This window comes from Poecilia reticulata, chromosome 17 (genome assembly GCF_904066995.2).
Source record: "Poecilia reticulata chromosome 17, P_reticulata-male-v2, whole genome shotgun sequence".
NCBI lineage: Eukaryota > Metazoa > Chordata > Actinopteri > Cyprinodontiformes > Poeciliidae > Poecilia > Poecilia reticulata.
In genome coordinates, this window is record NC_088846.1 from 24,766,826 (window position 1) to 24,778,712 (window position 11,887).

Genomic DNA, 11,887 nt, shown 5'->3' on the forward strand with positions numbered 1-11,887 from the left:
GGTAAGTTTGCTAACTTACTTGAGCTGTGTGCATCAACGCCGTGGGAGAAGAAATGTTGGTCCTGGGGTTCTTTAAAGCCTCTGGGATTCTTTCTCCATCGGGTTTGGTGATTTGACCAGCGCGGCTGAGCGGCTGGCAGAGGATCGGTGAGCAGCGTTGGAGGACGGACGGACAGGCAGGCTTACACTTGAAGGCGGCAGTGAGTCGGTGGGACGACCGGTCCAGAATGGCAGGCAGAAACAACGGATACAGGCGAGTCTTGGAGCTCGGGCATCGACGGGGTGATTTCCCGTGACGTCGCGAGGAGTGAGCAGAAAACTTGGAACCAGATCCAGATTTAGAGGAATCCTGAAAAGAGCAAAAATCACAATGAGGTAAACTTTCTAACAGCAGGGGAAAAAGACAGATCACAAGGAGATAACTCAGAGCAAACTCTGAGGGGCTCAGAGGTACCATCAAAGGTTGACACTCTGGCGTCTAAGTACCGTTTTCCGCCTCTCTTAAGCTGCCGATAACGAGATGATTGATCCCCAGTGTGGGGATGACGTCATAGGAGGAGCCCACCGCTCAGCCGCCTCTCGGACTCCATCTGATGGGGAATAAAATGAACAGCCGCCCCAAGAAACCCCAGAACCCAACAGTCTTAAAATTACAGGAAGTCGTTTTAATGAGAAATAGATTCAGATTGATCTGATGTAACCAGCTCAGTCCATGTGGTTCTGACATTTATCAGTAATCAGGAGGATGCACATTTCCACCTCAACCGACCAGGTAAGCATTAAGGTAAAAAAAAATAAAAAATGGAGCAAATACTGTATACAAAATGAAAAAAGCAACTGATAGAAATACTTTCTATAAAAATAAAAGATAATAGCAGGAGAAAAGTTGCAGACAGCATTAGCTCAGCCGATCTCTCCCTCCAGGAAGCCATCAAACAGAACTGCTGTCCAGCTCCAGCTGTAATAAAGACAAAAAAAGAAAGAAAACTGAAAGTTAAAATAACAAATAATGCCAATTTAATAATTCAGATCTAATGCGTTCTGGAATCTATTATTGACATTTTACAAATTTCACAAATCAATTAGAAGGTTTCACAAATGTTTTATTTATTCTGGTGTTAGTGCAGAATAATCTAGTTAGGTTTGAAATGTCTAGCTGTTGTAGTTTTTAAAGTATATCACATTAAAAAAGCTCAAGATAGTGAAAAATTAAGTGTAATTGCCCTTTAGCTATTTTCTGAATTAGATGCTACATTAGAAAGCTAACTTCAGCTTCGACTGACAGCTTGGGCACAATATACAGATCTATATATGTTTACATAGATCTTTCTATAAAGTATAGATATGTAGATATGTAGATTGCACAGATAATCAAAACACTTAATGTTTACATAGCACCTTTGTCAGAGATATGAGGCGTTATGGTGAAAACAAACGATTTATTAACTTACCTTCAAAGTTATTGCGAAGTTTTGACACATCCATCTTGAATCCTTTGTTGTTGTTGGGGCGTTTCAGGACGTCTGAATAATTAGATAGGCATCATTAATAGTCCTGCAACAACCGAGAAGAAATTGTTAGCATACAGTACAGCTGCCTGAGCACAGGAGCCATTCTGTGGCAAAAAAACACAGAGGTGCTAAAACAGAAGCCCGTGGCATTTACCCCACTGCGCCGTGCATCATGGGCAAAAGGTCAAATAAAAATAAATAATAATCAATAAATACATTTCAGTACATGTTATTATGTGTCAGAAAGCTTAGGAAATAATAATAATAATAATAATAATAATAATAATAAATGAAAGGGAAAAAAAATATGAAAAAAATATAATAAATAAATAAAGGAGCAAAAGGGGCAGGTGCTCAAGCTCCCCCAGCCCCAGTGGACAAACATTTCCATGATGGGCGTCGGCACACGCCTTGATCCAATTACGCGTCAATTTGTCACATCAAACTCATCTCATCAGTCTTTGCAGTGAATTAATGTCTTTAAACTCCAGTAGCTTCACCGTTTTCTTTTATATTGCCACATACCAGTTTGATGAATGAGTGACGTTTCAATCCTTGACGTGTCCAAAACCTTTTGTTTGATGATAATCCTTCAGATCCATAATAAGCTCACAGGATCACATTGGATCCCGTGCCGTTTTGTTGTCGCTAAGGGGTTTTCACCTGCACGTGTCACCTTATCTGATTCATTGTGGCTATTGAATCAAATGTGGTGTGTCAAACAGGTTGAGATCGGTTTTTTCCAGTTCTTTTAGGATTTTATGTGTGAAAAGTGATTCATTCAAATCATATATCTATATATATATTCATGTTGTTTGTGTGCGTGTCTTTCTATATAGACTTGAGAAATGTCCTTGTTTTTTCACGCTCGTCAAATCTTTCCCCATTTCCAGAATCGTTCCACGAGGTTTTGCTTCCTGAACCAAAAGAGTTTTTCATGGATGACTATCTGCCACCGGGCTGGAGAGCTTTAATCAGCTCTTCCCCCAACCAAGTGAGTGTCGGTATCTGGATGGAAGATCTGTTTGTTGTGCACCTCATAAACAGAGTCTAAATTCTTCACTTTCTGTTGCCCGTTGAAGGATCTTCCAACACTGGAAGATGAGGAATTTCAATATTCTCAACAGTCCCCGCTGCCCTGCGGCCAGTCCCTGTCCGTCGTCGAGCCTTCGGCCGACCCCGAAGTCTCCGACGCGTGTCGGAGGTGAATATCAGCTCCGACCAATATGAGGAGCTCCTCTCGAGGCTGAGCAAGCTGGAGGTGAGCGTGGCGAGCCTTTTTAGCAAACGTTCGACACCGGCGAGATCCTCGAAAGCAGCTGGGGCCTCGGGATCGGCCGGAAAAGGAAAGACGTCGGAGAGGGACGGACGGAGCTCCGAACTCCACGGTAAGGCGGCTCTTCAGACACGTCCTTCCTACGCGAGATCGTTGCCGACAAAAGGAAACTGCGTCGATTCTTAAAACGGGCAGGGTTCCGCGAAGTCGACGGCGGCGGCAGGCGTTTCCCGGATAAACGACCGAAACGAAAGCGGTTGGAAATCCGACTGCCTGTTAACGAACCTGAACAATTCTCTCCTCCCGCAGAGGTGGTCCTCGCGGACTTCCAAAGAGTCTGTTTGGGAGGACGCACCGGAGCCAGAGACGTGGACAACGCCCAACAAGCCCGCAGCCACGCCAAGCGGTTTTGCCATTACATGCTTGGCGGCTTGGCGTCTCCCGCCGGCCGGCTTGACCTCCTCTTCTTGGATAACAAGGAGAAGCTCTGCAGGTGTGTACTCCTGCCGTTTCCGCAGAATGGCGGCGGCGGCATTCAAACGAAGCAGACGTGACTCGATTTAAAGCGTAAAAGCGAATGACGAAATCGACCTTCTTTCTCCAGCTACCCCAAGCACCTGGAAGACAAGGGCTATGCTGCGACGACGGTGAAGCACATGCTCTGCAACGTCTCAAAGTTCCTCCTACACGTTCAGACGAACCATCTGACGTCCAGCCAGCTGCCGGAGGAGCAACTGTCGGCGCTTCTGCGCGAGCTCAAGACGCTGCAGGCAGGCGTTTCGAAGAAGGCGGCGGTGCATAGGGACAGGTTCGCCAGTAAGGTGAAAGCCGGTAAGCGCTTCCGTTCTGCCGCCGTCTACGCGTTTTTTTCCGTCCCGATTCCTCGAAGGACTTTTTTTTTTTTTCTTCTAACTTTCCAACCATTACGCAGAGGACGCCCGCCTCACTTCGGCCGTGGACGCGGACTTCGAGGAGGTCGCCCGCAGGAGGATTCCAGAGATCCTCCTTCTTCTTCTTCTTTTCTATTATGGCGGATTGCAAGCAACTTTAAGGTGCATACCGCCACCTACTGTACATGAGTGTGTAGCAGCATTTCTCTACATCTTTTAAATTCTATTTATTAATCTTGTATTTTTAAGAAACGTAAACAGTGCTTTCCTTAGTCTATAAATATCTTTTATGTTTCCTTCATTTCCTAATATTCCTTTGAGACTCCATTCTTGACCTGTCCTTCTGACTATTCTTTCAAATGTTCCCTTTCGGATTCATATATTCTACAGTTCATTAATACGTGTTCTACATTTTCTTTCTCACCACATCCTTCACATTTATCATTATTTTTCTTCCCTATTAAATATAAGGTGTCATTTAAATAGGTATGACCTACTCTGAATCTGGTCATGATTATTTCTTCCCTTCTGTTTCTCTCGTTAATATTTGTAATTAGTACTGACTTTTGGACTTTATACAATCTTCTCCCTTTTTTTCCTTCATTCCATCTTTTTTGCCATTCTTCTATTTCTTTATTTTTGATGCATGATTTCCCTTCCCCTTTCCCAAAAGGAATTCTAATTGTTATTGCCATTTCTAAGGCCCTTTTTGCTAATTTGTCTGCTTTTTCATTTCCTTTAACCCCTTCATGAGCTGGTACCCAGCAAAACCGGACATCGGTACCACCTCTATATAATCTAAATAAACTATGTATTGTTTCTAATACTAAATCTTTTCTATTATTTCCTTCTCACTGGATGCTTTCTAATACTGCTTTAGAATCTGAACATATCACCACCCTGTCTGGGCGAACCTCCTCTATCCATTGCAAGCTTAATATAACTGCCATCATTTCTGCTGTGAAAACAGACAGGTGGTCTGATATTCTTTTGGAGATGTTAATTTCAAACTCAGGTATATTTATTCCTATTCCCACACATCCTTTGGAATTTTTAGAACCATCTGAGTAAATTTTGAGGTAGTTATAATATGTTTCCCTTAAATATACATTAGTCTTTACACCTATTTCATTTAACTTCCAGTCTCTTTTCATTTTAAGAATTGTCATGTCTACATTAGTCTCAGGAAATATCCATGGAGGAATAACACTAATTGGATTAATTTGAGCTATTTCCTTATCCTCTAATCCGTATTTTTTGGTCAGTTTACTTATCATCCATCCGAATCCATTACTCTGGAACTTTGCATATTCCCAACAGTTTTTTATTATATTTGATGTTATGTTCTCATCTCCATTACTTTTAATTTTCATCCAATATACTAAGGCTAATTTTATTCTTCTCATTTCCAGCGGGGTCTCTCCAGTTTCTATTAGAAGAGCATTAATAGGTGTCGTTTTAACCACTCCTGTACATATACGTAAAGCCCTACTTTGAAGTCTGTCTATCTTTTACAGTGTTGTTTTAGCTGCTGCTCTATATATGAAACTGCCATAATCAATTATTGATCTCATAAGAGCCCTATATATGTTTAATAATGACTCTCTGTCTGCACCCCAGTTATTTCCAGCCACAGCCTTAAGTAAATTTATGACCTTCTTACATTTAGTTTCTAACTTTTCTATATGTGTTTTCCATGTATAGGACTTATCTATCCATAATCCTAAATATTTAAAGTCTTTAACTCTTTCTATAGGTTGTCCGTATAATGTTAGTGTTCCTGCATCTATATTTCTTTTATTTGTAATAACCATAAAGCAGGACTTACTTGCTGATAATTTAAAACCCCATTCATATGACCATTTTTCCACTTTCTTAATTGCTTTTTAAATTTTTTCTACTACGTACTTTACATTTTTTCCCCTCATCCATATGGCTCCATCATCTGCGTATAATGCAGAATTTATACATTTATCAGTGTCAGAAAAGATATCATTAATCATTATATTAAATAATATTGGGCTGATTGCACTTCCTTGCGGAATCCCATTCTCCACATTAAACTCTTTTGAGTAATCATTCCCAATCTTAACTTTTATTTTCCTATCCCTCAGAAAATCTGCTACCCAATTGAACATCTTTCCACCAATTCCCATCTGTTTGATTTTTATAAGTAATCCTTCTTTCCACAGTGAGTCATATGCTTTTTCTATATCAAAGAATACTATAATCATTACTTCCTTCATTTTCAGAGCTTTCTCTATGTCATTACATACTCTGGCTAGGGCATCCATTGTTGATCTTCCTGTTCTAAAGCCACACTGGTATCCATTTATTAGTTTCTTATGTTCAACAAAATATCCTAATCTATTAACTATTATTTTCTCCATCCATTTACTTAAATGCGAGGTTAAAGCTATTGGTCTATAGTTATTTGGACTAGTAGGATCTTTCCCTGGTTTATTAAATGGAAGTATTATTGCCCTTTTCCAGCTATTTGGTATTAAACCTTCATTCCATATTCTATTAAATAGTTGTAATATTAATTTCAATGTTACTTCTGGTATCTGTTGAAACATAACATAACAATTGATCCTCCCCTGGAGCTGAGTTTCCTGTCCCTTTCAGTACCGTTTTCATTTCCTTCATGGTTATATTCATGTCTAGTGATGACATGCATTTCTGACATTTTTCTAATATATTTTTATAATTTCCTAATTTTTGTATTTTCTGCTGTCTATGAATGTCTGTAAGATGATCTCCACTGTGTACTGCAGCAAAAGTCTCCCCTAGTAGTTCTGCTTTATCTTTATTTAAAACTAATATATCCTGTCCTCGTACTAATGCTGGTATTTTAACTTCATTTCTTTTCCCCGTCATTTTCCTAAACATTGACCAAACATTCTGTAATTTTATTTCTGAACCTATTGAGGAACAGTATTCTCTCCATGTTTTCTTTTTAGCCCCTTTAATAATTCTCCGAGCTATTGCTCTTTTCTTTTTATATTCAGTTAGGTTTTCGATTGTTAAATTTTTCTGTAATATTTTAAATGCTTTGTTACGTTCTTTAATTGCTGTACTGCACTCATCATTCCACCAGGGAACTACTTTTTTCTTACCTTTGACTTTGATTTTTGGTATGCTATAATTTGCAGCATTTAAGATGTGTTCTGTTATCTGTTTTGTACATTCCTCAATGTTATTATTTAATGAAATCATGTGGCTGGTTTTTTCACAATTATTTTTGAATTTTTTCCAGTTAGCTTTTTTAAAGCACCATCTTGTTATTATGAATTCTTGTTGCCTATTTATACTGTCATTAATTATTGTACTTACTGGGAAGTGATCACTGCCTAGTGTAGTCTCTCTGTGAATATCCCATTCACATGCACTAACAAGACAGTTAGTTATTAATGTAATATCTAGACATGACTTTGTATTTGTATATATTTATTCTTGTATCTTTTCCATTATTTAGACAGACTAATGACCTTTCATCCATCATTTCTTCAACTATGATACCATTATGATTTGTTTTCTTGCTACCCCATAGCCTATTGTGTGCGTTAAAATCACCACACCATAGTTCTCTTTTATTTATATTTCCTGCAACTTCTGTAAATATTTCCCTATCAAGACTTTTACAAGGGTTGTAATAATTTATACATGTAATATTTCCATACTTTCTTAGTTTAAATAATTCTATATTAACACATTCTAAATCTTTATTTATTATGTTTCTCTTATAAGCTATTCCATCCTTAATTAGGGTGGCACATCCACCTCCACTACCTTTACTTCTGTCCTGTCTTTCTACATTATATCCTGGGATTTTAAATTCTAGGTTAGGTTTCAGCCATGTTTCTTGTATACATATTATGTCTGGAATTATTTCTAAATCATAAATAAATTTTTTAAGTTCTTGTCCATTGGTAATTAAACTTCTAGCATTCCATTGAAGAATATGAATACTTATTATGAGAGTCTATTCCTGAGTATTCTCTGTCGTTTCTTTGGCACTTAAGATGGTGTGAATCTGTTCTGCTTGGATTTCTTTCATATCTAGAAATTTTCCTGCCGCTGTTACAATTGCTTTTATTTTATCACTTTTCTTCTTCATTTGAACTGTAACATTAATAATGTGGCACATAAATGCGATAAAGTTTTCTTTTTTCACCACCATTGAATTTTCATCCACTTTACATTTGTGTGAACATGTTTTTTGAATAATTGTTGTTGGAGCTGAGCTTTGTCTTTGCTCATTCTGCCCTTGATTTGAACTCCAAATTGTGTTTCTTTGACCCGTTTCTCCTGATCTAATTTCTCTTGAGTCATCTTTCCTAACTCTTTTTAAGGCTTCGGCGTATGAGACTCTTTCTGTTATTTTAATTCTTTGAGCTTCTTTAGCTTCCTTTTGTATTTTGCATCCACCATATGCTGCACTATGTTCTCCTCCACAGTTACAGCATTTGACTTTAGCTTCTTTTTCACATTTTCCATATTCATGTGGCCCTCCGCATCTTGCACACCTGGGTTTTCCTTTACAATCTTTTGCGATGTGTCCCATTCTTTGGCAAGCGAAGCATCTGAGGGGTTTTGGGATGTATTCTCTGACTCTGTAATTCAAATATCCTAGTTGAATATTTTCTGGCATGATATTTTCAAATTGCAGAATTACTGCCATTGTATCTTTAAGTTCTCCATCTCTTTTACTTTTAATCCTGGTGGCATCTGTTAACTTTCCTCCTTTAATTTCTTTTTTCAACTCCTCCATTGATATTTCTGTTGGGACTCCTGATATAACTCCCCTCAGCCTTGCTAAGGACCCTGGAATATGTGCTTTGATTCTCTCCCCCATCAAGTTTTCCATTCTGATTATCTTTTGTTGTTGAGTTTCACTGCTAGCATAGATTAGCACTCTTTTGTTACTCATGATTCTAGCCGTTTTAATTTTTCCTATCTCTTTCTCTATTGCTCTAGTCAGCTTTATTGGGTGGATAAATCCTCCTTCTTGCTTAAATTCCACTATTACCTTAAATTCCACTTCTCTATTCCAGTTATTCTTTTCTCTTGTACTCGCGCTGTCGTTAGTTTTTGTCTTTTTGTTGGTTTCTTCTCTGGCTTCACTTTCTTCCGACCAACTTCTTTCCCTTTCTTGTCTCTTCCTAAGTGCTCTTTTCATTCTTGCTGACCTTGATATCACCCATTCCATTTCATTACCACTGTTCCCTCCTGAAGTAGAAGCCATGCTGCTACAGTCAATGCACAGTTTATGCAATCCGCCAAATCGCTCCTACCGTCTTCGTTTGTTTGTTTGCTTGTTAGTTTGTTACTTCCATCCGTCCTCCTACGTCAACCATCCAACAGCCCACACTCTCCAGAGATCCTCGGTAAGCGCTTCCGGATTTAAATCTCCTAGCCTCCGCCGCTTCCCCGATCGCCGCCCGGCACGCCGCGTGGACAGTGGCGGAGCTAGACTTTTAAAGTTGGGGGGGCCAGGACTACTTCTGGGGGGGCAAAATTTTAAATGTGTGTGTGCACATATATATAGTTTTAAAAAATAACCAAACTGAATATTTGGTTCGTTTTTAGGCCCCTCTGTCATTTTACATGTTATAATTAACACCTTTGACTGGCGCACATGGAGACATGATAGACTTTATGCAGAGTTCATCGCAGAGGAAACTAAAATCAATCAAATAAAAGATCCTTTCTGAATATCATCTCATGGACACTGAACTAAACGCGTCTTTCTGACCGGGAGCTGACAGCGTGTTGAAGAGTTATGGACACCTTGGTTAGGAAGCTCTGTTTGGACAGGTAATTTGACGGGTAACAATATTTCGGGTCGGACCAGAATTATTTGTCTGATGGTGGTTCGGGCTTCTAATGAGTTTACATTTAATGAGTTTGCAGCACACAGAGAAAACCTAAAGAGAATGTGATCTACTTATTGTAGTTTATGTAGAGGAATAACAGCTGACTGTTGAGAGAGGAAAGAAATTAAAGTGCAGATCCTTTAGGCAGAAACAGGCGCAGTGCGCTGGGCAATAAATGCGCTTAAATGCTCCACGGTTACGCTCCAATTAATCACACATGAGACGACAAACGCAAAATATACAATATATAATTACACTGCTTACGTTAATGGTGTTTTAAAAACAAAACCAATAAAAACTTAACTGAGTTAATATGTCAGATTCCCTCCTCACCTCGTCTTGATGAGAACAGAGAGCAGTTTGCTGGTTTCTGTTCAGAATGTGATCAGCTGACCACTTGGTGCGCAGACAGTTTCAACTTTACGCACAGAGAACATCGTGGAGCTCATTATTAATCAGACTAAGAACAATGTCAGTCATAGGATCATCTCTGATCTGGACGCTTTAACGGACCAGAGACTTTGGAGCTCCTAGCGCAGCTGATCCGCTTCTGCTGGGTTTTTCCCCCGCTGAGGGAAGTGATGCGGGATCAGGAAACGATCAGAGTTCTGCCGTCTTCTAATCACGTCATTTCGTGAAATGTTACCTGATTTCAAAAACGTTCTAGCAGAGAAATAATAAATGTTTTGTTTGATGACTACAAATTGGAAATAAAATTATTTTTTTCTTTGACGGACAACGAAAAAAACTGTAGCGCAACCTCTGCTCCAAACTACGAACATCGTCGGCCCCTCTACGTTTTTTTCTCTTTTTTGCAGAGGATCAGTAAATAACTTATTGGTGTTTTACCATCACCACCAGGTATGAAGCGCTTTAGCCTTTGAGCTGCACCACAGCGCAGTATAACTGAAACACCCAGGAGAAGAATATCAGCTTGTTGTTATGAGTATAAAGGAGGCGGGTATCGCACCTGATAAAAATCTATTTATTTATGTCATCACATGGACTTATATAAAGTTTTATACATTTTCTTTTGATATATTTATTATTGTTTTTCTTCTTTAGACATTAGGTTGGCTTAGAATGATTCCAAATAATGTACAGGAATGACCTCGTGCTGTTACATGTCAATCATCTGGGGGGGCCACTAGGGGGGCCAATCAGATGACAGGGGGGGCACTGGCCCCCCTGGCCCCCCCTCTGGCTCCGCCACTGCGCGTGGAAGTCGTTCGGTCTGTACCTCGATCTGCGTGTGTTTTTCAGGATACGTGAAAAAGAGGAGAGGCGGAGTCCGCTTCCACAATCTGCTGATGGGGTACGTCCTCGGCCACCTGGCTGTGACCACCAGGCGCAGGCCGGAGGTGCTCACCTGGGCGACGAAGGAGGACGTGGCCTGCGCGGAAGTGTTTGCGGACGGGACCGGCTTCAGGATTTTGGTGAGTTCCCCCCCCCGCTCCCCGAGACCACCTCTTCGCGTCTCCTTGCGGTCGCGATAAAACGATCCGTCCTTTTCACCGAGGTCGACGAGCAAGGAGAGGCCGACGGAGCCGGGGGCCCGGCATCCTTCCAGCTGAACCAGGAGGAGTACGGCTGGCTGGACCGCCTCACCCGGACCCCCTGCTGCTCCGGGACCTCCTCGTGCCGTTTCCTCTTCCACTCCGTCCACGGCGCCCGGCTGTGCAGACCCGGGAGTGTTCTGCAGGAGGCCTGGCTGGACGCCGGCCTGAAGGGAGCGGCCAGCTTCTCGGGGCCCCAGGCCACCTTCTCGGGGCCCCAGGCCACCTCGACCGACGTGAGTCTTGCGGTTTTGTGACGGAAGCTCCTAAAACACCTCTAAGCCAAGTCAAACTCAAACAGGCTGTTTTTTCCCTCTGTTTTTATCTCCGCAGGCTGACGCCGGCCCGCCGGCCGCCCCGGGTTCCTCGCACGACGCCGGGGACGAGGAGGACGCCCCGGAGTCACGTTCGGGCAGCGGCGCGGAGGACCGGGCTGGATGGGTTGGAGAGCCGCTGCTCTCCAACGCAGGGGACGTCAGCCAGGACCTTCTCCTTCTGCCCTCCCACTCGGTGCCGGCGGACTCGTCAAGCTCCGATTTTGAAGATGAGTTCTCCTTTACACTTAAAAGGAAATCGGTCGATTGCACAGATAGCGAAAGGAGCGGTACAAAAAAACTGAACAAATCCGGACAAGAAACGATTGGCACCCGAATTCAAAATACCGCAGCACACCGGGTCTCTACAAAGCCCCCCCGTTATCATCACAGCGGCAGGTTCCGGCCTCCTCTTCTGCGGGGTCACGGGGCGGAGCCGCTTTGTCCGGTTTCCAGAACCG

At 41.5% G+C, this 11,887-nt stretch overlaps 1 protein-coding gene across 1 annotated transcript; it reads left to right on the forward strand.

Annotated features, from left to right (window-relative positions):
• The first annotated feature begins 227 nt into the window (after positions 1 to 227).
• Positions 228 to 11,584, forward strand: LOC145547970 (uncharacterized). The gene is made up of 9 exons (XM_081598239.1): positions 228 to 282; positions 2,405 to 2,505; positions 2,594 to 2,708; positions 2,917 to 3,280; positions 3,392 to 3,618; positions 3,719 to 3,839; positions 10,820 to 10,992; positions 11,076 to 11,348; positions 11,446 to 11,584. The coding sequence occupies exons 1-9, from the start codon at positions 228 to 230 to the stop codon at positions 11,448 to 11,450; spliced, it is 1,434 nt and encodes a 477-aa protein (XP_081454365.1). The 3' UTR covers positions 11,451 to 11,584.
• Positions 11,585 to 11,887: the final 303 nt, after the last annotated feature.